The 27,755-nt window shown below is 39.3% G+C and overlaps 1 protein-coding gene across 3 annotated transcripts; it reads right to left on the bottom strand.

Moving 5' to 3' along the window:
- Positions 1-12,557: 12,557 nt before the first annotated feature.
- On the bottom strand, positions 12,558-27,522 carry LOC311284194 (uncharacterized protein). Of its 3 annotated transcripts, XM_084399094.1 has the most exons (4): positions 27,479-27,522; positions 27,125-27,191; positions 22,002-22,073; positions 12,558-14,533 (listed from the first exon to the last, which is right to left on the bottom strand). In XM_084399094.1, the coding sequence occupies exons 3-4, from the start codon at positions 22,046-22,048 to the stop codon at positions 12,934-12,936; spliced, it is 1,647 nt and encodes a 548-aa protein (XP_084255220.1). In that variant the 5' UTR covers positions 22,049-22,073; positions 27,125-27,191; positions 27,479-27,522; the 3' UTR covers positions 12,558-12,933. The 3 variants fall into 3 exon arrangements, with proteins under 3 accessions (XP_084255220.1, XP_084255221.1, XP_084255222.1); XM_084399095.1 differs by lacking the exon at positions 22,002-22,073 and having other exon boundaries at positions 12,564-14,533; positions 27,471-27,522; XM_084399096.1 differs by lacking the exon at positions 22,002-22,073 and having other exon boundaries at positions 12,564-14,533; positions 27,479-27,518.
- Positions 27,523-27,755: the final 233 nt, after the last annotated feature.

Genomic DNA, 27,755 nt, shown 5'->3' with positions numbered 1-27,755 from the left:
GTCTCAATTTACATCAAAAAGTACACTAAATACACTTAAAGTTATACTTTAGTACAAAAAAAATTATCCAATTTAGCACACTTCAAGTTAACTAATCATTAACACACTTGAAGTATACTGACAATTAGTCTGGCTGCAAGTATACTTAGCATACTTTTTTTCCACTAGGGGAGATATACTTTAAAGTATAATTAAGTATTCTAAGTATTCTTGGTTTGTACTTGTGTTTACTATTTTGATTTGATTGAGTAGCTTATTAAATACTTTTTTAAAAACATAATATTACATACCGTCTCATAAACTAACATTTTTAGCTTTATATAGTAACAAACTTTCGGGTGGAATAGCTTATAGAGTAAATAAAATAAGCATGGAAAATAAGTTTATTCAAGTGTTCTATTACTATACTTCTTTTCAACTAAAAAGAAGAAAGCATACTTTCAGTCTACATTTTATATACTTCTCAAAAATTCTTAATTAATAAATACTATTACACTTAAGTGTACTTGACTTAAGTCCAAGTATATTTGGCCTATACTTGTACTCAATCTTTTGATCGAGATATACTTAAAATTTTAATTATTCAAAGTATACTTGTAGTTGTGTTAACTCTTTTGATCGAGTAGCCTATTAAAAACTTTTTTTACATAAAATATTTTACAAAATATTGATTAAAATGTTGATATAAAACAGATATGTTTCTAATTCTGCGTATCTGAATTTTTGTGTAGGCTAGTCCACTGGTAGTGTACATATTTACTTTAATTAAACTTTTCCCCACCATTGACTGAATTTTTCAGCTATCCATGTTTTCACTGGTATACGGTAGGGGGCGCTATGACACATCTTCTAGTACAGAATCTCTGGATCAAAACACAGGAGAAGAAGAAGCTGAACCATGTGATAGAAGATTGCTCACTCAAATGTAAAATAATGTGATCATCAAACATTAAACAGCTTGTAAATCAAACTGCTTAATGTTTCCAAATGAAATGAAGCGTAGGCCTAACCCATGAAGAGAAAACGACTGTGAAGCTTTGGGGGTGTTGGACTCGATCTACTCCACCTGTGTTTTGATCATCGTTCTGGATCTGATCAAGGCGTAGTCTTTGACAAAAATGTGATTTTCTCAACTATTTTCTCAACATTTTAACAAAATGTTGCCTTTCTTTATGAAACTTAGTGACATTCAAGTGTTGATAAAAAAGGATGCATGAAGCTAATAAAATGTTTTTAAAATTAAAGTAGAGTTAAAGGTATTTTTCAAGTATAAAAATAACATTTGAACATAGTAGTATACTGTAGGCCTACTGCAACTGCAAAAATTGTATATAAATAGTAAACTATAATTATAAAGTTAAGTTCACTTAAAGAAAACTTGTAGTATAAAACTACTAAACTAGTAGTTTACTGAGAGTACATTAAAAGAAAACTTGTAGTATAAAACTACTAAACTAGTAGTTTACTGAGAGTATACTTCAAAGTTGCTACAAGTATTAAAATAGTAAACTACTAGTATACTCATAAGTTCACTTGCAGTACAAATATGAAACAATTATGAACTAGTTGTGCACTTAAAGTTTACTACTGTTACACTTATAGTACACTTAAACATATACTTTTATATACTTCAAGTAGGCTAATTTAGTCCCAAGCGGTATTAAAATAGTACACTTACAAGTTTACTGCTAGTACATATTGACATTAGTATACTTACTACATAAAGTATACTTAAAAATATACTTGAACATTACTCAAGTATACTTCATAAAATGAACTTGAAGTATACTTTTTTTTTCGTAAGGGTTGTCATGTTGTTTCTCATCTAGTGAGGCGACAATCAAATCATCTGCTATAATATGCACATCTGGGATGTCCCCGAAAACCATCTGGTTTCTCCGCTGTAGGACTTCGCTGGCACTTGATATTCCAAATAGCATCAGCTGAAAGGAATATCTCCCAAAGGGAGTATGTGCACAGGTCAGCACTGGCTTCAGTGAGTGGAACTTGCCAGTATGAACTTGTCTGATCAAGCACAGTGAACATTATTTTCCTTGACATCTGGCTGATCACATCAGAGCTGGTTGGGATCATGAAGTGTTCTCTTCTAATGGCTCAATTCAGATCTTTAGGGTCAAGGCATAACCGAAGTGAGCCATCTTTCTTTTCCACTACTACAAGACTGTTGACCCAGTCTGTGGGTTTTGATGTTTTACAGATAACGCCAACTGCTTCCATATCATCAAGCTTTTCTTTAAGACGAGTATGAAGACTCAAGGGCACTCTGCGCGGCGGGTGAATTACTGGCGTCACATTGGGCTTCAACTTAATGTCATATGGTTCAGTGAATTTTCCTAGACCACTAAACACATCAGGGTACTGTGCAATCAGATCTTCTTGAGTTAGTGATTTTTCAATGTTGTCCATTCTTTGAACGAGTCTTAGACCAGAGCATGCTTGACGACCTAAGATGGTTGGTCCATCTTCAGTAGTGAGGAAAAAGTCATAGCTTGCTTGAGCACCCTTGCGCGTCGCACATTTTAAATTAACTTTTCCTATATGCTCTATGCTGTGCTTTCCATATCCTGACAGTCTGGCTGTAGACTTGTAAACAGGGATGCTGGTGTATCCTGTTAGCTGTTTAAACTGTGACAGTGGCATACAGTTAGTATCTGCTCCTGTATCTAGCTTCATTTCAATCTTGTCCTCATTAACCATTACCTCTTCATACCAGCAGAAATCGCTGATATCATGTGTCATTGAGAATTTGTTTTTCTGTCTTTTATTGAGAATACAGAATACAATTGCATGTCACAAAGAAATTGTTTTTCCACCTCAACGAATGAGACAAGTGTTGTTCATTATTTCGCCTTGTTGAGGTAAATTGTAGTTTTTCTTGCTTTACCCCGGTCTTAAAGTAAAAAAAGATGACTGTGAAAAATAGTACAATTAAATTAAATACATTTATGGTGAGATTACTACAATTTATTTAATTAAATGCATTTATGGTGAAATTACTCAATTTTTATGTCAATCTGTGTTCATTTTGACTACGAAACATGCACTGTCACTTTAATTCAGCGCGTGCAGCACAGCAGAAATAGACTCGGTGCAGAAACGATCTCTGCACTGCTGTATAGCCTATGCACCGCAACTGGAACGGATAAACGGACCGCAACCGCGTGCAGTGTGAAAGCTCTGACCTGTTAACATGGGTACTGAAAAAAATACACACTGCAAACGGAGTATGAGTGAAACGGGCGCAATCAGACAAACGGCAACTCTTACCACTGCTCCATCTGTTTTCCTGAAGCCAAAATACATCCACACGACCACACCCATGACTTGACGCCGACTGGAGTGTGTAACATTTCACTGTCATTGCCAGCTCGCTCTGACGGATTCATCGCTCTTGAAAGTCAGAGTCAACAATGTGTGTGAACATAGATAGACTGTGAAACGTAAGTAACGCGTGTGAAGCGGTGTGAAGTAGAAGACAATAATGAGGTTAGCGCCACCCGCAGCTTAGTAGGTTGTATGCATATGTCGGAGCAGATGCTGAAAATAGACAGGAGGCAAAATAAACACATTAATCGATACTCTTGCGGACGCATCGATGCATCGAATTGTCGGCTGTATAATCGATGCATCGATACGAATCGATTAATATTTACACCCCTAGTTACATATGTAACCCTCGTTCCCTGAAGGAGGGAACGGGAGCCGAGATCGTGACGGCCGTACAGCAATGGTCAGGAACCGTGGCGACGTCTCCTGTTCCCTTCTTTCAGGGAACGAGGGTTACATACGTAACCGAGACGTTCCCTTTCAGTCGGTTACGTTCGACATTACGCTGATGTAATTGGGATCCTTATGGAAAAAGCCACGGTTGCTGCCATGTCCAGTGCCTTACGCAAGACTCTCAGACCCCCAACTGACTGGGGCAGAAGGCCTGCGTAGAGGGAGTTCAAACTGTTGTTCCGATATAACCCACAGAGTGGAACTCTTGGATAACACTGGGAAAGCGCATTTCTAGCTGCGGAAGCCACATCCTGCCCGAAAGGAGGTAACATGTGGAGAATACACATGTGGACTGGCTGGTTGGGCAGTACAACACATGGAATGCCACTGGGGTGGCTCCAGCCTGAGAAGGGGGAGACAACACCGGACAGTGACAGCAGAGCGGACTCTGCCAAGGGAAAGACAAGGGCTAACCGCAGGGAGCTGATCGTGGAAGAATACAGCAAGCCAACACTAGAGTGGGAACTTTGGTGTTACTGGCTGGTTGAAGCGAGCTCAGGGGAAGAAACCACCTCAACACGTAGGCTATAAAACCTAGCGAACGTGTTTGGTGTCGCCCAGCCCGCAGCTCTACAGATAACTGTCAGCGAGGTGCCGTGTGCCAGCGCACAGGAAGAAGTAACACTCCTCGTGGAGTGGGCTGTCAACCCGACCGGGCAAGGCACTATCCAGTGGGCCATCCTCTACTTGGAGACAGCCTTTCCCTTCTGCTGGCCTCCGTAACAAACAAAGAGCTGGTCTAAGGCCTTGAGGCTTTACTTTCTGTCCACGTATAGGCGCAAAGCGCGAACGGGACAGAGAATAGCCAGGGTTGGGTCTGCCTCCTCCAAGGGCAGCACTTGCAGGTTCACCACCTGGTCCCGAAAGAGAGTGGTAGGAACTTTGGGCATGTATCCAGGCCGGGGTTTCAGGATCACGTGAAAGTTAGCTGGGCCGAATTCTAGGCATGATTCGTTGACCAAAAATGCATGCAGGTCCCCTACCCTCCTGATGGAGGCTAATGCAACCAGGAGTACTGTCTTACAGGACAGAATTTGTAACTCAGCTGATTGCAGAGGCTCAAAGGGTGGTCTCTGAAGTGCCGAAAGGACCAGAGACAAATCCGAAGAGGGTACAGAGAGTGGGCAAGGCGGCGGATTTAGTCTCCTCGCTCCCCTCAGGAACCTGACGATCAGGTCGTGCTTTCCCAGCGATTTACCCTCAACTGCATCGTGATGTGCAGCGATAGCAGCAACATACACTTTAAGGGTGGAAGGAGACAGCCTTCCCTCCAGAGATTCTTGTAGGAAGGAAAGCAGTGCTCTGATCGAGCAAGTTCGGGGGTTCTCCTGGTGAGAAGAACACCATTCAACGAACAGGTTCCACTTCAATGCATAGAGGCACCTCGTAGAGGGGGCTCTAGTGGAAGTGATGGTGTCAACTACCACCTGGTGTTGGTCACCTAGAACCTCTGCTCTGCGTCCCTTCCAGGGACCAGACATGGAGTTTCCCAAGGTCTGGACACGGGTGCCATAGGGTGCCCCATCTCTGAGAGAGCAGGTCCTCTCTCAGAGGAATGGGCCAGGGAGGGGCTGTCGCGAGGAGCACTAGTTTGGAGAACCAGGTCTGGTTGGGCCAATACGGCGCAACGAGCAAGACCTGCTCCTCGTCCTCCCTGACTTTGCACAGTGTCTGTGCAAGAAGGCTGACTGGGGGAAATGCATACTTGCGTATACTTGCCAGCTGTCTGCCAGTGCGTTCATGCCAAGGGTGTCCTCTTTCAGGGTGTAGAACAACTGGCAGTGGGACGTGTCAGGGTGGCAAACAGATCTACCTTTGCGGTCCCGAAGTGCTTCCAAATCAACTGGACCACCTGGGGAGGGAGCCTCCATTCTCCCAGAAGCACCTGAGCTCGTCGGCTGCACGGTTGAGCAGGCCCGGAAATATAAACAGAACGAAGAAACCTCAGATGCTTCTGACTCCATAGAAGGCTCCATAGATCAGTGGTTCTCAAAGTGGGGTCCGCGGCGCACTGCCTGGGTGTCCGCGGAAAGTTTGCTATAAAATGTAAACATACCCGGAGAAATTGCAGGGCCCATCGTCATTCATTACTCCCGCGTGTGTAACGTTAGACCAATGAACATTCGGCTTTTACATTACGTCAATCTACCAAAACATTTCCCTCAGGCTTTAACTTCACGTCTCACAGCTAAAGAATGAATAAATGAAAGCCAATTAAACAGGCGCATTGTGTTCAGCACTCCCCCCGCTTTAACTTTGGGCCAATAGAAACTCTGTTGTTACAAAAGTCGTTATTTCGACATAATATCTTGTAATTTCGACATAATAAGGGGACATTCTAATCTGCATTAAGCCACATTAAGCATTCTTATAATGGTTTTCTATGGGAGGAAAATGGGAGGAAAATGCTTAACGTGTAATTAAACGTTGCGTTCATATTCTGGGCTCATCTGATTTACATAGCATAGCCTACTTTGTTATGATTTTAGTATCATAATGATTAATAAATGCACGCACAATTATCCGTGAACTTGATTTGAACAAATGCCTTTCAAGTTGTTTGTGCAAAATTCAGAATTAAATGAATGTGCAGCAATTTGTAGAGAGTCTGTAGGCCTACTGTTGTAGCCATTAAATAAGCACTTTTAGTTTAATATTTGTTAAAATATTATGATGTTATTTTGTTTCCATCTAAGTTGATTATGAAAAGTGAACAGCATGAGTAAGATAGGATGCGCAATATAGCGAGAGACATGAAGCGGGTCAGACATGATTTTGACCACTTCATTAAGTTTTGTATTGTAGAAAGCCTTTCTTTAAAGTGAATTTCGTTTTGTATCTTAATTTTAATACATTTTTCATCAACCAATTGCCTGTATTTAATGAATAAGAACTGAAGCAAATATAACAGACAATAATCATGCATCTCCTGTCAATGATCTAGCACCCCCTCAGCACATGCGTTAACGATTTTGCCGGGGCTTCAGCCCCGAATGTTTTGAGTGTAGCCCCGAATGTTTTTTGAAAAGTTGACTGACAAAAATGAAACTGGACAATAGCCTATGTAAACCCCCGAAATCATAAGTTGCCTTATTTCATTGTGCTTTGGCTTTGCTGATGTCTCTGACTAGTGATTGTTGAAATGTCTCTGCAGACGCACCATGTGAGTGATTTCAGCCTATCCTAGAATATCTCCAGGATTTGCGCAACAGCAAACAATCTCACAGCAATTAAAAAAAAAAGAATAAATAACGCAGTCAGCACCGCCGCACAGTCCTCTGTCAGACCAGATGTTGTCAGGCTATATGTCAGTAAAACTTTCCTGTCATATCAGCCGTGTGCTCGCAGCGTGCACTCTTCAATACCAAGCGCAAATGCAGCACGCCCTGTATCACGCAAAAGAAACTACTACGAGCATGTACGTCGTGTTCTGTCGTCAATTAAGAATTGAAATAACCAAAAGGGAGATTACAATTTTTTTTATAGATTAATTTTTCATTATTAATATTCTAACATTTTATCAATATTGCAAAGCCATCAAAACTCGTGTCATAAAAAAAAATATTTTGTGACCAAAAAATACATCTAGCCTAAATGATCGTTCTTGACATTCTTTTAACTATAAGCAACCCAATTTGTCTAGATCTTTAATATTATTTCCTTTGTATAATGAGCTTGTCTTTGTTTTAAATTATATTGTATTTTTATTGTGAGTGTGAACTGCTGCACAGTCGTGATTTAGTCAGCTTGATTAACATTATTACAATGTATTCAACACAGATGTTCTTTGCTAATTACAGAAACTATAAGCAAAATATAAGTATAAATATATATTTATAAAATAAACAAACAAAAGATTGCACTGGTGTTTGATTGAAATGTAACATCTGCAAAATAATCCTTAAAAGATTTCTCATTTAAGGCCATTCCTGTTTGGAATATGTGATTGTGTATTGTCAACAATAAGCAGAAACATTCTGCATTTACATTTTTGTACTGTGGATCATTCATTTCAACATTTATCCTCATTCTCATGTTTAAGAATCTGTTATCTGCTTGACAAATAATTTATGCTACTGCCCACTGACATGCTTTTAAAGCTATTGTTATCCAATTTTTTTGGCCTTCAAACACCTTAAAATGCACATATGTAGGTCCGAGAAATCCAAATTTTCTCGGGGGAGCATGCCCCCGAACCCCCCTAACTACTTCACATTTGAATTCGCGTACGTGTCTGTGGGGTAATGTGGGCTGGTGTGGCTGCCCACTGCATATAGACCTACAATATACATTATTCTCTCTATCGAATTATGTTATCTTGTAACCCACCCCCAGCCCCTGATGTTTCGGGCTTAGCCTGATGTTTTTAAAACCTAGAAACGCCCCTGCACCTTTCCCATCTTTCTCTCTCTCTCTCTCTCTCCCTCTCTCTCTCTCTCTCTCTCTCTCTCTCTCTCTCTCTCTCTCTCTCTCTCTCTCTCTCTCACTCACACACACACACACATATGATTTAGCTATTACATTTGTGTTGCGGTTATGAGGGGGTCCTTGGAATTTTTTCTGCCCTATGAGGGGTCCCTATCTCCACATAGTTTGAGAACCCCTGCCATAGATGGTGGGCGAGTTGTGACATGTGGCAGGAGCGTAGACCACCCTGGCGGTTGATGTTCGCAATGGCCGCAGTGCTGTCCATACGGATCAGTACATGCTTGCCTAGTAGCGGCATTTTGAAGCGGTCCAGTGCAAGGTGTGCTGCTAACAACTTGAGGCAGTTGAGGTGCCAATGCAGTTGAGGCCCTGTCCACAGACCTGAAGCTGCATGCCCATTGTACGTGGCCCCCAAGCTGGTGGCAGAGGCATCCGGGTGACCACAACATGTCTGGACACCTTTTCTAGGGGAACACCTGCCCGAAGAAACGAAGGGTCTGACCACGGGCTGAGAGTGCAGAGTGATAGGAACCCGGCACGAGCAGCTCTCCCACGCCCATCTTGGGACTCGATCGTGGAGCAAGTGTTGGAGCTGCCTCATATGAAGCAATCCGAGCGGCGTCATCACGGCTGCAGATGCCATATGCCCCAGGAGCCTCTGAAATAGTTTCAGTGGTGCCACAGTTCTGCGTCTGAGCAAGCTCACGCAGTCCAACACTGACTGGACACGGGCCTCCATGAGGCGCGCTGTCAAGTTGATCGAGTCCAGCTCCATACCCAGAAAAGAGATCCTCTGCCCGGGGGTGAGTTTGCTCTTTTCCCAGTTGACCCGAAGCCCTAGGTGGCTGAGGTAACTGAGCACCATGTCCCTGTGTTCACACAACTGCTCTCTCGACTGCGCCAGAAAGAGCCAGTCGTTGAGGTAGTTGAGAATGTGAACACCACGCTCGCACATGGGAGCAATGGCCGCCTCTACGACTTTTGTGAAGACAGTCATTTGTAATGTTTAAAGGATGTTCTAAGAACGTTGTTAAAATAACATTTTCTCCAAACATGAGAACATTTAAAGTCACCCTGTAGTAAATAAATGTATCCCTAAAAACTCATCTTTGATCTCCAATATTTCAAAGTTTTTTCCTGTGAATTGTTTTTTATTCATGCCTTAAAATAGCTTGAATGTAACTCTACACCCTTGCACCCCAACTCACACTGTATGAGTAGATCGCATGCGATGTAAAGCCAAAGCTCATGATTTATGTGCTCACACTATATGGTCCGATCATCGAGCTGCGATTTGACTGCTCAAATGACTGAAATATGCACAATAAATCACCATGTCGGGTTGCGCCGATAGACCATGATATCGTGTATCCAGAGATATCGTCAAAAGCATTAACTATTGACATCAAGAGGATTTAGCATTTACAATTTATGTATTAAATTATTATTATTATTATTATTATTATTTTATTATTATTATTTTTATTATAAATTATATTACAATTAATTTGCCCTAAATAATTTCATAGTGCATTACTGCATATCCGACACAAGGATGATAAAAGATTAGATAGATTAGTTCTTGAGACTAATGCTACAGAGCGGTCATAGTTAATAATATGCTAAAGTATTTTTTAAGGAGAAAATACTCAGCAATGGTGTTGACCTTGTACATGGTTTGTCTTAAACCATATTAAAACACCACATATACAAATAAACAACATTAAAAGCTTGGTTTTCACCACAGTGGGTCTTTAAAAAGCCTTCTACAAACAATGTATAATGTTTTGTGCTACATTTTTGAGAGCATTATTGAAGACCAGATAACATTGAGCAAACACTCCATTAATGATACTGGAAGAACGTTTGTTCATAACTTTGAAAGAACCCTGCCTGAACATTAGCCAAAGTTATGAGAACATTCCCTGTTAGCTGGGCTTACACACTTACTTCTATGTATTGTTCTAATTTAATTTGTGTAAAAATCAAAGCATTAAACTAATATTTATATCTACAGTATAATCTCAAAGCATAACATATGATGATTCAGTCGTTTGCTTGCTATGTGGATCACTAAAACTGACTAAAACATTTTATTTATGATTTTTTTCCTGGGATGTTGATCTCAGAACTCCTTGTTTTTTTTTCTTCTGCTCTACTTCTTGATGTTTCCCAGTGTTTTGCCTTTTATGGCTCATTTACTTCCTTCAGCTTTTCAATCAGAGAATCAATGTGCAGAAGTGTGAACACAGAATCAGTGTTGAGTGTGATTGACTCCAGAGTTTCCACACAGTGAAAAGCTTCATTTAAAAGCTTTATTTTCTCTTTCTCTAATTTTTGCAGCTCTTGTTCCAGCTTCTTGACCAAAGAGACAGTAGCTTCGTTTAGATGAACCCTTATAATCGGATTGACTGCTCAATCGGACTGAAAAACCTTCATGTAAACACTTCAATCGATCTGACCCATGTGCAAGCATTTTTACTGCGTGATAAATACAAGTAGCACGGCAAAACGGTTCAAATGCTTGTTGTCTCCAAATCATGACCAGAGACGGACATTAAGTCTGCTGTTTAAAACAAATAAAGAACCAATGTAGGAGAATAGTTATGCGCGAACAGCGGACTGTCCGCAAACAGTGGACAAAAAACTGTATATTTGTGCTGAGTGTGCATGTCAAAACATTAATTCCAAATTGAAGCTTGTGGCATATAAAGGCGCACATCAGCCGTTATTTATCGTTCATGTAAACACCATGTTCGGATTCATCAGTCGGATGGATTTCATTCCGATTGAACCAAAAGGTGTCCATGTAATCGTAGCTACTGTTTCCAATCTTTCCATAATTATTCTTTACATTTTAATATGACCTCTTCTCTTTCTTTGTCTTTGTTACATGTATTTTTGCTTCTTTGTTGTGTTTGCTGTAGTGGCATTTGTGCACACTGTACAGTGATCATCTTTCATTTTTCTGCACCATGAGAGATTTCTGACCCACCAGCATCCTGGATAATGACCGTTCTCCTCACAGACGCTGCAACACAGCGTCATGCTGGCCTTATTACGATCAATATCAACCCTTTACTTCACTACAACTTCATACTCAATTTCTTCTACATCTTTAAGATAACACTTTGTAAATATTACAAATGTAATCCTATTTTTGTCTTCATTTATAAATATTTTATATGTATTAATGTAGACATACTGTCACGTTTTCAGTTTGTCTTTGTGTGGTAGAGTGAGTTCATGCTCATTTTGATTCTCCTGTTATTTCCTGAGTTTTGATTAAAGGCTTTGTATCAGCACTTGCTTGTGTGTAGTGTGATTAGAACACACCAGGAACCTGGCATATCAATCAACAAGTCAATGCATATATTGCAGTACAGTATATTGAAAATTATATTTTGCAGTATATTCCGGTTCCGTAAGGGCAGCTGGGTGACGACATTAAACAAAGCATGCAAATTAAGTTTCCAGGAACCTGCCCCAGACACTAGAGTGTTTCCATTCCGAATCCAATCAGCATAACTAATCAAAGACAAAGGGGGAGAGTCTCAGTAATCTGACTCATTTGATTTACAATAAAGAGAACAGGACTGGCAGGAACCTCTTGCTAAAATCTTTGCTTAACCAAATCATTCATCTGATGTCATCATCTTTACCTCAAATGCTAAATACAATGTACTTGCCCTTAGTTTTTCATGTGATATTATGTAAAGATGTAAGATCAGCAGATCTTAAACAGATTCTTAAATTTGTATTCCCACAGTTTAGAGTTCTAATAACTCTCACAAAATACAATTTTAAACATTCATAAATCCATTCTGTAGCTTATGTTTATTAGCATAAGCCCCATCTTCCAGTCATATAACTTGAAAAAATGTACAGGCACATAGAACTTATTCTGTGCTGTGTCCTAGATTTACATAAGTGTAGTTATTTTACTAAGTAAACTGTTGACACATGTATACGACGCAGGGTGTTAATATGCCGCATAAACTATTAGTTAATAAAATATGTTATTAAAGAATTGATACATTGACACATTTAATTAATAACAATTCATATAATACTATATTAATCATTTAGAATCTTTATTAGTTGCTGATGCAGTAATCATTAATTAATGGTTTAGTTCACCAGAAGGCAGTTCTCAAGTCAGATTTATTAATCAAAGAAGTTGGACAATACACCAAAAGTGATATTAACCAAATAATATTAACCAAACTAAAACACTCAAAAGCCAATAGCCTATACCAAAAAGACATCCTCCATAATCAGAATCCTCTGAGAATAAAAAAATAATGACTATAAATCTTTATTTTTTTACAACATTTATTGCAACATTTATTATATACAACATTATTTAAAACAACAAGGCAGAAAACCAAAGACAAAAAGACAAATAAACTATGTATACTATCCTGGGAATACTGGAGAACAGCACTCTGATCATTATTTGTGTAACAGCATCCCAAAAAAGACTTTCACTATTCAAGAGGCAAATGTGGCCTTACCTTACAGAGGACTAAATATTAATATGCATTATTGATATGTAAATGAATTTTATTGTCTCTGCACAAATATTCTCTAGACAACACAAAAAATTGTATAAGTGACAGTGTGTACCAAGATTCTTGTCAAATTCAATGAATACAATGATAATAGCATGATCACACATATTTTCACTTTCAGAGTGCACTTTTATGATTTTTCTTTACCTAGTTTCTTTTTTATGAATTCCAGTGCTCTGTTTTTTTCTTCTCCTGCTCTCTTCTTGATGTTTTCCAGTTTTTTTGCCTTGTCAGGCTCATTTATTTCCTTCAGCTTCTCAATCAGAAAATCAACATGTAGGAGTATGATCAGTGAATCAGTGTTGAGTGCGATCATCTGCAGAATATCCACACAGTGAAAAGCATCCATCGCTAGCTTTACTTTCTCCATCTCTAATTTTTGAAGTTCTTCTTTCAGATTCTTGACCAAAAACTCACTAGCCCTAACTTTAATAATATTGTCATCATATTTCTTCTTTAAATCTTCATCTATCCTCTGCTCTTTCTTTGTCTTTGTTTCATATATTTTTGCTTCTTTGACGTGTTTGCTGTAGTGGCATTTATTTGTGCACACTGTACAGTGATAATCTTTCATCACACTGCACCATGAGAGATCTTTGACCCACCAGCATCCTGGATAATGACAGTTCTCCTCACAGACGCTGCAGCACATCGCCACTTTGGCTACAGAAGGATCAATATAAACCTTCTCTTTGTAGGACACTTCAACTTCATACTCAAAGATCTTATTTTTTTCAACAGCTTTTTTGTGTTGCTCCAGAGCTTTTTGAGTTTGTTTCAGCTCATTTTGCTTTTGGTCCATCTTCTGAATATGTGATTTTATATTGGAGATTTTTGCCTCCAACTGCTCCCGTTGTTGCAACACATCTTGGGTCATCTTCACGTTTTTTGGTTTTATCTTTTTAAGAAATGTGAAAAATCCTGTACATTCTTCAAAACTGAGATTCCATGATTGTTCCTGGACCATCTGGTATTTTGGTTGAAATGTCTCTCCTTGACAGTTGTCAAACAGGAAATACACCGGCTGATTCTTGTCATTTTTAGCACACTTGATTTTAGCCTCTTCAACAGCCGTCAGGGCAGATTTAGGGATAGCTCCACGTGAGTGTGTGAAGAGCAAGACAATGTTTTCATCAATATTAGTTCCAAACAATGACTGAACAGCATCAAAGATGTATATTAGTCTGTCAGAGAGTCGACTCTCTGTTGCTTTAATCACCAGACACACTGCATCTATTTCATGAATCCCTTCTGCAGATTTACATAAACCAAGTAAATTCATGGCAATCTCTTTATCTTTCTCAATTCCACGTGTGTCTCCATATCCTGGTGTGTCGATGATTGTTAGATCGATTAGACTCTCTTGTAGATAAAACCCATAAACAGTGATACTGGAGGTCTGACTGTGAGCTGATGTTCGGTCACTCTGATCATCTGTGATCTCAAACCAAACCTTGTCTTCTCTCTTCACACCCAACATGTAGTTGATCATAGTGTTGATTAGTTTTGTTTTTCCTGCTCCTGTTTCTCCCACCATCAGAATGGTTTTATGGGGTTTGTTTTTGTCTCTCTCTCCAAAGGTAATTCTTTTATATGGCTCAGATTGATCATGAGAGTCTGTTGTTGGTGTCAGATGGTATCGAGTGGGAATCCCCTCTTCAATTACACTACATTGGTTGATGACTGCATGAAATTTTTGTAATCCTGGTTCTAAACGGTCCATTTTTTGTCTGTAATATAAAGAAGAAAAATATAACACAAAAACAGACATTTGAAAAATTTAAATAATAATAATAAAGTATAGGCTACTAGTTATTTATTTCTATTTAATGAGGCAAAATTATGCATCTCATCATCAATAACATCAATGTCTTCATCAATATCTTCACCAGAATAAGTCTTAAAAGAAATTTTGAAAGAAGAGTAAAAGTGCTCTGTGTCAGGTCAGCAAACTACAATTCACAGCATGCACCTCAGCCTTCAAACATGGTCACCCCGGACTCAATCACCATCTGAGGCCCTGTCCCACTTTCGGTCTTGTGGACTTACAATGGCTGCCGCGTGCGCGTGTCCGTTAAGTCCGCGAGACCGCAGTGTGTCCCATTTCTCATTTTTAGATCTCAGAAGGGTGCTCACGAGCGCCCCCATGCACTTTTGCCGAGCCCGCACTGATGCGGACTCCGCAGCAGACTTCTTCCTGACAGTCAAAGCGGCATTACGTCACAAAAGTGCGGACTCAGAGGAAGACCGCGAGTGCTTAGGGTTCCATTTGGGACAGGGCCTGAGATGTGCCTCGCCTCAAATGAAAGTGACGAGTATGCAGCTGCAGTGAGAGGATGAGTGAAATAAGTGCTGTCAAGAAGGACAGTTTTCACTTCTTGTAGATTTATTTTCTAATATTTAAGAAATATTTGATTATATAGCCAAATTTCTGTAGGCTACGTTTGCTCTTTCCACTTCGTTAATGGCAGACCCACGGAAGATCATCCCTTTTATTTTTGGCCACATCTTAACGATAGGAATGCTACAGTCTCTGTAATTTCTTAATAACCTGTAGACATCAAAACATGCAGACTAAGAGTCAGGATTTAAACTTTTATTTTGAAATTGCGATGAATGAACAGTTTGCATATTTAGAAATATATTTATGTATTCTCCTGTGTTGGCATAGGATTATAGATGATTTGCGTAACAAATCTAAAGAAATGGTGTACATTGAGTTCCCATATGAACGTTATAAGCAACCCAAACTCACAGCATATGCAGAGATGGCGTTTGTTAAATGACGCGCATCAAAGACCAGTCTCTGAGGGACAACTTTTCTCATAAGATGTCAGGGCACTTCTTCATTTCATCCCCCCACTGTGTTACAAACTGCGGGTGTGGTACATATTTACCATCACAGTGTTTCATTGTGTTTTGTGTGTGCTCCCACAATATTCCTCCCTACCCTCCGACTAGTGAAACGTCATCAGATTTACTTCTGCGTTGCAAAATAAAGTGGATAGGGTGAGCTGGCATTTGACAGCCACTTTTTTAAACTACTGCGGTCACGGCGGAGCCCTGTGCTTCAGGCAATAGAATGGTGCAGGTATGACATCACTTAGTAGGCCAACCGGCAGTTACAGTAGCATCACACTGGTTCCCTCAACAAAAACTCAATAGAATTCTCCCATTGGCTTTTGGATTATCACAAAAAACAAGCTCTGTGATCAACAAGTCAAATGATTGACATTTTGTCCGTCAAGATAATTTTTTTACTAATGAACACAACTTTTATGAATTTTGAAGCCTAAATGCAGTTACCAGAAGTAAAAAGCTAAAGGTAGTCTTGCAATATTACCATTCTTCCCAAACTATCGATTTCGTGGCTAAGAACCTGACCTGAATTTTATTTTAGTCTAGCGACCCCTGCAGATCTGTTAACCGCTTTATCCGCTTGTGTCAGGGGCTGGGGTTACCGTGACCAACAAGACGAACAGAAACTTGTGACCGCCATTTTTTAAATAGCAGCTAATCGAGCTAATAGCAGCTCGATTGTAATCTCCGTCTATGCAAGTTATGGCGAGCGAGCTGCACGAACGCTTTGGATTCTGCATGTTTGGATGCTAGTGTAGGTTTACAAAGCCATGAGCATCAATAGTTACTCAACGACCGCCATTGTTGATGGAAGGTTTGTTCGAGATGCATCGGAGCGTTGCGGACCGATAGGAGCTGCAGGAGTGTTTTGAGAGCATTCGACTCGTGCTTTTGGATCGCTTTCGCAGTGCTTTGATGAACAAGCCTGATAATGTGTTTGTGTTTGGCGCTGCCACGCCAGCGTTGCTGTATACAGTGGCATAAGATCTGGCTCTGTGGTGGCTCTCTGGCCTGTGGAAAGGCAAACCGGTTCTTAGAAAGCTCGTCAGTCGAACCAACTCCGAACTGGCAATAGCTCTGGCTCTGAACTAGCACCCGGTTCTTGCTGGTGGAAAAGGGGTACCCATTGACTTCTCCAGAACTTTTCATCTTCCTAACAAGCATGCGTTTCTTGCACAAAATAAAACTCTGTTGTTAAAAATCTCCAAAAGTGTCTTTACAAATGCATAACTAGAAGTAGTTTCAATTTTGATATTTTTAGGTCAAACCGTTCTTGTCTGCCAGTCGTATAATGCAGGTCTATGGTCACTGTCTCAAAGAGCATGCACAGAGTCCAAATTAAAACAATTCCCCATCTTCCAAATTAAACAATTCCCCATCGTAAGTACACATTGATGGCCTAAGACACGAAACGAGCGGTTTGTGTGAGAAAAAGAACAGTATTTATATCGTTTTTACCTCTTATAACACAGCCACGTCCAAGTGATCTGAGGGCACGCGCGCATCCTGCTGTGTGAAGTGTGCGCAGACTGGTGCATAGATATATACACTAGATGTCGCCTTAAAGACATTCGTTCCAATGAACTGCCGTAGACAAGGCGACATCTAGTGTATATTTCTATGCACCAGTCTGCACACACGTCACACAGCAGGATGCGCGCGCGCCCTCAGATCACTTGGACGTGGCTGTGTATAAGAGGTAAAAACGATATAAATACTGTTCGTTTTCTCACACAAACCGCTCGTTTCGTGTCTTAGGCCTTCAATGTGTACTTACGATGGGGAATTGTTTAATTTGGACTCTGTGCATGCTCTTTGTGACAGTGACCATAGACCTGCATTATACGACTGGCAGACAAGAACGGTTTGACCTAAAAATATCAAAATTGAAACTACTGCGGAAAAAAAGACACCTACATCTTGGATGCCCTTGAGGTAAGCTAAAACATACCAAAATTTAATTTCAAAGTGAACTATCCCTTTAAATGTCTGACGCGAAACCCCTCATGGAAGAAGAACACCATCATGAGGCACCGAAATCTGTGTTTTGATTCGGTCCGGTTACATACCGGTTACTTGGGTACCGGTTACATTTCGGTGCCTGGTTTCGGTACCTAACTCCAGTTATAATAGTCCAACCACTTGCATTTGAACATGGGGGGAATTCTCGCAATTTTTTTTCTCCCATCCTGTAGCCTACTCGTACAGAAGAGGATTAGGGTCAAGCAATAATAAAAAATAAAACCATCTCGAGATTAAAGTCATTATAATGCACGATAATCTTGAGAATAAACTCATTAAATTTCGAGAATAAAGTCGTTGTGTTTCGAGAAAAATCTCGTTAAATTTCGAGAAAAAAAGTCGAAGTAATCGGGAGAATAAACTCATTAAATTTCGAGAATAAAGTCGTTGTGTTTCGAGAAAAAAAGTCGAAATTAAAAGTGGAGAATAATGCATTCGATCAGTGTTCATTGCATAGCCTACTGATATCAACCTCATCGAGGTTTCCTGGATTCCTAGGATACCATAAGACGCATTATTAATCGCTGTTGGTTTTGTACAGTCATAGTATAAAAAAACTAAACACACATTTATCATCATGATTTTATAGAACTGGGTTCTTTTGGCTCTTCTTGTTGATTTAACTTTTTTATTTCTTCGCAGTGTACTGAACACATCTACATCCATTATCGGTGCGCAAAAAGCAGAAACTTGAATGCCGGCGCGATAGCGAGAGATTGTACGGTAGTTCACGTTGACCAAAACACACAAGAAAAAGCGTTTTGGAAAAAAAACATTTTCGGCAATCACAGACATCTCATTCGGATGGGATTAGATTTCTCTGAGGACCACCGAGTTTGACGAAAAACAGTAGGTAATTTGCTCTGGAATTTTTACAGAGGTCGTGTGAGAAAAAGACAGACATGGCAGATTGGGACAGGATTAAAATCTCAAAGTACGTCTGTGAAACAGAAATTTCTCTAACGTCCCCCTGTAGTCCCGTCCGAATAGGGCTTTAGAAAGCATCATCTTGATTTTGGCAATAGATCTTAGCTGAAAGAAACTGCTTTTTACAACAGCACTAATTTGCTTATCAAAACTCAAAGTAGAATCAAATTGACACCAAGTTTTTTGACACAGTCGTAAACATTTGAAGAGAGTGAACTAAGCCGATTGACTGTCAGAGGTCATAGCTGACAGGGCAAAAATAATAATTTCAGTTTTATTGTTGTTTAGCTGTAAGAAGTTCATATTTCATTTAATTTCATTTCATTTTATTGTTTATTTTTACAGGGACAATGCACAATTAAAAGTAATTGCACCAGAATTAGCTAATAGCTAGTTTACATCTGCTGTCCCTGGGCAGGTAAACAAATAAAATAATATACATTACATATACACCACATAAAACATCACAATACATACAGGTCCAGGAATATAAAATTTAAAACCAGAATATAAAACAGATAATGTACAGTCACACAGTCATTAGTGGTTGCAGATCTGTTGTGATAGTAGCCAGTACTTAAGCTTATTTTTAAAAATTGAGAAGCTATTGAGGCTTCGAATATTTGTAGGTAAGGAATTCCACAACCCCACTACTCTAACTGAAAAAGCTTTTTGCCCAAAGGCTGTTTTTCTGTACTGCGGTACCAAATCTCCCCTGGCAGATGCTCTAGTCCTACCTGCACTTCCGTTATGGGTCACGCATCCCTGAAGAGGGGGTGGAGCAAGATTATGAATAATTTTGTACATCAGGCACACATCAGTATAAAATACAAAATGATTAAAACTTAAAAAATGTAACCTTTTCAAAATAGTACAATGATGGTAGTCCCTTGGTTTTTTATCTAACACTTTCATGATTTGTTTATAAAGGGAGTACATGGGCTTAAGTGTGGTTGCATCTGCTTGTGACCAAGTTGTTATACAATACGACAAGTGAGGAAGAATCAGAGTATGTACTAAAAGAAGTGCAGCTGATTCAGAGAGCTGGTGCCTGATGTTTTTAAAATTATTCAAATTGAATTTAACATTATTTATAACCCTTTTTACTTGCTTTTTAAAAGACAGGTGTTGGTCTATTATTATTCCTAAATATTTAACATGTGTCACAAATTTGATTGCTTCACCATTAAATATGATATCTGGATTCACAGAGTTTTGTTTTCGTGCAGTGAAATACGTGCATACAGTTTTACTTACATTTAGAGACAAACAAGACTCATTCAACCAATTTGAGACTTTCACCATTGCAGATGACAGTTTGTTTGCAACTAGTTCTTTAGTTTTTGCATGAGTAAAAAGCACAGTATCATCTGCATACATTATAACATTTACACCTGGACATACTTGAGGCAGATCATTAATATAAATACTAAATAAAATCGGTCCTAAAATTGACCCCTGAGGAACCCCTGTAGGACAGCTAGCAAACGAAGAGCATTTATCAGCCACTCTTGTGCATTGACTTCTATTACTGAGGTATGATTTCATCCATATCAAGGCAGCATCTGATAAATTAAAATTCTGAAGTTTTGACATTAAACAGTTATGATTCACTGTGTCAAATGCCTTTGCTAAGTCTAAAAACACAGCTCCAACAACACCACCTTTGTCAAGTTGACTTCTAATTTGTTCGACAAAATAACAATTAGCAGTTTCAGTAGAATAATTTTTTCGAAAGCCAAATTGCATTGGGTGTAGATTCACTTCACTTTCATTTAAATAAGAAAATAATTGATCACAAACTACTCTTTCTGCATTTTTTTATGCTATTGGAAGGATACTTATGGGTCTATAATTTGAGTCCTATCACCTGCTTTAAAAATAGGTGTCACTACTGCCGCCTTCCAGCCATTTGGAAAATAGGAGTTTGTTATTGACAGATTTGTCAAGTGTGTTAGAGGTTTGCAAAGAATTGATTTATAAGTTTTAAAAAATCATGCATCAGTATCATAAACATCTTTAGACCTAGATCCTTTTAAATTATCAATTATTTTCAATACAATAGATTCTGAGACATTTTCAATAGTGAAGACAGGCATTTCATTGTTTATGGGTTCTAGTACTCCAGATCTAGCACCAAATTTCCTAGCCAGACACTGTACAAGAAGAAGGCATTAAGAATTGTAGCTATTTTTTCTTTATCTTCTATTAATTTCGATTGGTCCCGTATAATCCAATTTTGAACTGATTTATTCTCCTTCTTTGTAATTTTATCAATATTTTTCCAAATTAATTTACTATTTCCTTTAGAATCCTCAATTAATTTAATAAAATAATTAGCTTTGGCCTGTCTTAATTCTTTTACTACTTTATTTTGCAAATTCTGGAATTTTCTCTTATCATGTGGTAATTTAGATTTAAGAGCAGCCGTTAATGCCAAGTCTCTCTGCTTCATTAGCTTCCAGAGCTGTTCATTTAACCATGGCAGATGTACTTTACTCGAGCAAGATATATTTTTACTAAATTCATTTTTAGTCGTATTAACTCTATCCATCATACAGATAAATGCTTGTTCTATATCACCAGACTGCATAACATCATTCCAGTCCAGGTGCTTTAATTTCTCCTCAAATTGGCCAATTAGGGATTTTGGTATAATATTAAAAAAGCTTTTGCCTTCTTGTCTGTATAAAAATCTATCTGAGTTTGTGTTGATTGAGTAATCCTAGATGGGCCAAGGATCATTTGTGTAAGATTCAACTGATCTGATATACTTTTAAGTTGATATCTCTTAGCTTTTTCCGCCCAGTTTATATTAAAATCACCTAAAACAATTAATTTCTTTTTTGTACCAATTTCCTTAAGTACAGATTTCAATTTATCATAAAATGTCTTTGTAAAATTAGGGGGTCTGTATAATCCAACCCCAGTAAAAGACATTTGAGGAGATAAGACAATAGTAACAATAATACATTCTAGATCTTGCGTTGAATTAAGATGAACCTCCACACATTTAAAATGATTACGAACATACAGAAGGACTCCTCCTCCTCTACCTGATTTTCTATCCTTCCTAAAAACATGATATTCCTGTACAGCAAAAGCAGTCTTTGATGATAACTCAGTTAGCCATGATTCCGAGAGAAAAAGAAAGTCCAAATTCGAATCCATCAGCAGACCCTCAATTTGCTCTGTCTTTGATACAATACTTCTTATATTCAGATGTCCGCCGAGCAGGCCTTTGGGTTTTAGTCTTTTATCCCACAATACTTTAAACTGGTTTACTGGTTGAAAAAGTTCAAACTTCCTTTTAGTCGTCATTCTATTTAAATGTTCTTTACAGCCATTCAAGTTAAGAATAGTGTTTTGTGGAGTTGCGATCAGACTTACAGAATGATTGTCACTTCCTTGATGCTTCCATGATATCCACCCAACATTTTGCCACGCAGACAGTCAGACAGGCTAAACACAGAACAGTTAGTATTTTAGACAGGAAAATAGAGCTGAGTGTCATTGGCATAGAAGTGGTATGATAAATTGTGTCTCTGAATAATATAACCTAGTGAAAGCATATATATAGAGCAAAAAGAAGAGGACACAAAATGGAACCTTTGGGTACACCATAAGGGATTGGAGCATGAGGGGAGAAACAATTCCCAACTTTAACAGATTGTAGCTCGGCGAGCTCACAGAGAGCATTGTTTGTCTGACTCACCAACGCTGTGACTGCACTGCAGGAAAGAGAACGGCGCTGAAGAGCACTGCAGCTGAGAACAGCGCTGATAACTCAACAGCTGAGAATGCCGCTTCTCCAGTGCACTTCACATTTCACACTAAAAGAGCATATTTCTGCCAGCATTTGTTTCAAAACACTGCCGATTCCAAGCTGCATTCATCAAAGACTGACACTCTAACTGCACTAGCGGACCGCTTTCTCTAAATAAAAGACCGGCCCTCGTTCTCCACTGTTCTCTCCCTCTCAGGAGCCAAAGAAGAAGAAACGCAGGGCTGAGCGGACGGGACTACGTGAGCTCACACCGGTCCATATCCCGCATGCCTCACTCTCAGGAACCTACCCCATTCGTTCATGATGTACTTAACAGTTGTGGCACGCCCCCTACTAGCCCCCTTATGGATGTACATGTCAATTGGGTTTTAGAAACAATAAAAGGGGTCACTCACTGACCCGCTTTATTTCGCCTGCATACCCTCCCCCCGCTTCAGGGGTGTGACTAACACTTTGGTTTCGGACGCCAATGCTCACGTCGACCAAGCCGAAGTACAGGTTCTGCTAGCAAAGGATGCAGTAGAGAAGGTCCCCGCAGCCCACAGGGAGTCAGGCTTTTACAGCCTCTACTTCCTAGTCCACAAGAAGTGATGACTTGTGATGTCTGAACCACGCTTCGATAGAATGGTCCTTCAGAATGTTTACTTTGAAACAAATCACCCTCGTGGATATGACCAGGGGATTGGGTTTTTTGGGTTTTTTTTTCAGTGGATCTGAAAAATGCATATTTTCATATCCAGATAGCTCCCCATCACAGACCATTCTTGAGATACACGTTGGCTTATCACTATACAGTCCTACCATGGGGTTCAGTATCAACTTGAGCAAGAGCTCACTGTCCCCCAGCCAACACATCACGTTCCTAGGGAGAGTATTCGTTCCGTACCAAATGCGGGCCTGGATTTCGCTGGAACACTCCCTGAAAATTCAGAAGTTAATATTGGCATTCAAAATGGGGAGAAACCTACCCTTAAAAACATCTCAGAATATACTGGGCCTCATGTCAGTAGCCTCCTCAGTAGTTACCTTTTCCCCTATTTCTATCAGGGTGACCCATGACTTCGCCAGAGCCCTGGTCAGCTGGAAATCGCCTCATCTGTATAGGATGTGAGTGGAAGTGGGCTTGGTTTCCAGAAGGAAGGTAGTCGTGACAGACGCCTCAATGACTAGTTGGAGCACACTGCGACGGCAGGCCGACCTTTGTCGGGTTGGCACATTAACTGTCTGGACATGATAGCAGTGCTTCTGGCCTTTCGAGAATTCCAGTTGAAACTCAGAGGGCACTGCGTCCTGGTCCTGTCGGACAACATGACAGTGGTAGCCAATATAAATCACCAGGGGGGTCTCAGGTCCTGTCTTCCGAGCTGTTTGGTGTGCCACCTCAGGACAATCTCCACTCAGTAGAGCAATACATGTGACAGGCTCCCTAATTACGGGAGCAGATATTCTGTCCTGGAGCTGACTGCCTCCAGGGGAATGGAGACTCCACCCCCAGACAGTCTGCATGATTTGGAGCGGATCTCTTTACTTCGAAAGAGAACACCCACTGGCCGATATTCTTTTCGAGGGAAAAGGACACATTAGCCCACAGGTGGCCCACTCTGCGCTCTTATGCCTTCCCTCTGGTAGCACTGCTCCCTCAGGTCATCAGCCGAATCAGGGAGGACAGATGCTCAGTCTTACTCGTGGCACCACTCTGGCAGAACCAGCAGTGGTTTGCAGAACCTTGTCTAATCCCGCTGAGAAGGGACCTCCTTTCCAAAGCGGAGGGGTCAATCTGGCATTCCTAATCCATGTTGTGGAGCCTCCACCTATGGCCTCTCTACAGGAGCCTTCACGCCTCCCTACCTTCTACCAGGTGCCTTTACACTTTACACACCCTTTAGGACACAAGTCATCTCACTCTCTGCTTTCCCCTCTGCTAAGGGTGAACAGACACCACACCCATTTTCTATAGGGCTGCCAGTCAAGAAGCAAAGACTGTGCTATTGGATAGTGGATGCGATAGCACTAGCTTACAAGTCCCTGGACTTGCAGTGTCCTATTGGGGTGAGGGTCTACTCCAACAGGGGAATGGCCTCCTCTTGGGCCTGGTCTAGTGGAATATCCATTGTTGACATCTGTGTGGTGGCTGGCTGGTCCTCGGCGTCCACCTTTATCAGGTTCTATAACCTAGACATCCCTTTAGGCACAGATTCTTTCTGCCTAATCAGTCTCCACCCTCAGAGGTTTTTCTAGGAGATATCATACACACTGGCTCTTGTCCCAAGCGACTTAAATGGGCAGTTGGCTCTGTCTGTTTTGGTGTGTTGAAAAGCCATTTGTCTGTGCAGGTGCACAGACGTGAACCAATCAAGATTAAGTATTTAAAGAAAACGGAGTTTCCCCATATGCGTCAAAACATTGACGCAATGCTCGTCCCCGTTATCTCAGGGAACCGAGGTTACGTCAGTACGAACCCCTGTCATTTGCTTCTTTGATAAAAATGTACTTATAATACAAATATTTGCATGAGTAGTTTTGTTCATGTTCAATTTCAGTATTAATCCCCATTTCGCAAGCACTTTAACTGAATTAAGATTATTCAACAATAATCTTAATTTATTTTTATCATAATATTCTTAGATGAGCCTTGTCTATTAACTCATAGGTTTAGGGCTTAGGAAAAAGTTTATGTAAATAAGACTGTCTGTGTTGATCGAAGTAGATCCCTAAAAACTGCTACAGTAGCCTACTGTACAACTCTACAGTACACAATTGGTTACTTTATTAATTTTTAAATGTATTTTTTTCATACATTTATTCACAAACAGACTCACTTTTATTAATACAGTAATGTATTGTAAGACTATTAGTAATGTAAGACATAAGTAATGACACATGGAAGACTATTATAGATTCAATATTTCCCTTGCCTTATATGGTTTTCGTAACACAATCTGAATTATTATTTGAAACAATCAAAAAATTCAGATTTTCCACCTTTTGACCACAAGATGTTGTTAGTGTGCACCATGTTGAAAAGCTTCAAGTAATGAACCATTTTATGATACAGTTGTGTATTGCAACGCTTCATTTCACCATCACTAGTTTTTACAGAGTGTTTATTGGTCATTTATGATGTAGGGTTTTACTGTTGATTCTGCTGTGTCCTATAGTTCGTTTTGGTAGCGCACGTAACCTGGAACGCGGTAATGATAGCAGTGGTCATACCATTTTAGGCAACCCTAGTGCTTCACATGTTGTAGTTTTGATGTTTGTTTGTTTGTTTGTTTGTTTGTTTAATGTATGTTTATTATTGTAATAGTTTACTTATTACTGTATTTAGTGTGTTTATTTGGCTAGATAAAAAGAAGTGATTGTTTTAATGTCACTGATATAATGTGCATTGTTGGAATAAGGTTACCCTGTTAAATATGTTGTCCCCATATCTGTCTGTCTGGAAAATGACTTATTTAACCAAAGTGTTCATGTGGTTAAGGTGAGTGGGGAGGCTGTTCTGTTACAAGAGTCCAAAAGTTTTTAAGCTGTACCATTTTGGCTGCTCTTTTCCTATGTGTTTGGCCCGCAAAGTGAATGTGCTGTCTCTAACACTGTGTATGTACTTTTTTTTCATTGTTTATTTATTTATTATTTTTGTTGTTGTTGTTAAGTAGTACTTTGAACAGATTGCACTACTATTGTTAAAAAAAAACTAACTTTGCACTGGAATCCATCATGTTGTACCATGCCATCCTATCTCCTCCCTAACCCTCGAACTTCAGTGCCTAGCTTACTTAAGTACTCATTTAATTCCATCCAAATTACGTTTACCTTTTATTTTTAATCCAGACATTTATTTAAGATTGTTGTTTTTAGAAATACAACAATAATAATATATCCCGACCCTGCCATATAAGATCACACTGTCAGAATATTTCTAAATATTCTCACATAATGTATACACAAAAACATGATATCAGAGTTACAAAAGCAAAAAATTTTCAGAGTATGTCAGAATATGTGTGTGTGTAATCAGAAGTCCGGTGATTTAGAGAGCTGAGTCTGAGGCAGCCATGTTTGAAGGCTGAGATGCATGCTGTGAATTGTAGTTTGCTGACCTGACAACTGTGCATTTGTTTCAATATCAGATTTGACATACGTATTTGCAGTCCAGTCAACAGTGATCTATATGATTATATTAGATGCTATACTTTCAGCAATATAAACAACCTGCTCTCACTCCCAAGGTGAGAGTACGGTGACTTGTCCAAGAGCTCTTTGTGCTAAAACTGACAGATTTACAGTCACAACAATTTATTCCACAAAATGACTTTTTTTTTAAAGTCACTATAAAGGTATTCCAAATGACTTGTTGCTTCAGAATACATGAAATGCAGTGCATGATAGCTTTATGTGAAGAGTAAAACTTTGCTGAAATCAGCTGAAAATCTCTCTGTTGGTCATATCTTTCAAAAGATAAATCTAAACTTTAACATGTCAAAATCAGTCATGACACATGTAAAAGCCAATGACATTTGACATCAAAGCTGTTATAATGCGTATGCAGTTATTTTAACATGATGGAAAATAGGGACAATGATCAAATTTTAGTCTGTTCCTCGCACAAAGAAGACTTGGAAAGCTACAGCCATTTGGAATAATTGTCTGCTTTTTGGGTATTGTGACTTTACTTTTATCTGCCTTAAAGTCTGCACACATAAAATGACAGTGACAGTATTCTTACTTTTCATTAGAATTTGTCTTGACTTGTCCCAGGTTCGAAGTCCTTCAAGTTCCCAAGCAAGTTATTGCTAAAGAAAGTAAATACACGTAACATTTTTTTACAACAATCAACAGTTCACAAAGACATAAATTAAACAGTAAAATTTATTGGGAACATTATATATATATATATATATATATATATATATATATATATATCTTTCATCCTATTCCTGTATTTATAAGCACTATGTATTAACAAATATCTACAATACATACAGTACTCAAAATTTGAGATACTAAATATTATTGTAACATTACTACACTGAGATACATCATCTATTGAAGGGTAATACACATTTACTTACAATATTACCTGTGTGTTCAAGTGCTTCCCTGTCTATCTCACCTCAGGTACTTGCAGACAGGAAGAAACAGTTGTATTTATACACTTGTCAACGCCCATGTTTTGAAGGTCACATGATTTGCAAGTGTAAAATCACTCCTGGCATAGGCAATATATCCCCACAATTTTCTGTTGAATAAGAGAAGATATGATGGCATTCAATTAAATGTGGTATATACATTTGATCAAATTCATGAATTTGAAAACAAAACCAGGCTCTGGTTTGCAAGCACTCTACTCTACTCTC

Source organism: Rutilus rutilus, assembly GCF_951802725.1.
Source record: "Rutilus rutilus genome assembly, chromosome: 24".
NCBI classification, from domain to species: Eukaryota; Metazoa; Chordata; class Actinopteri; order Cypriniformes; family Leuciscidae; genus Rutilus; species Rutilus rutilus.
This window is presented reverse-complemented; position numbering and strand designations above follow the sequence as displayed.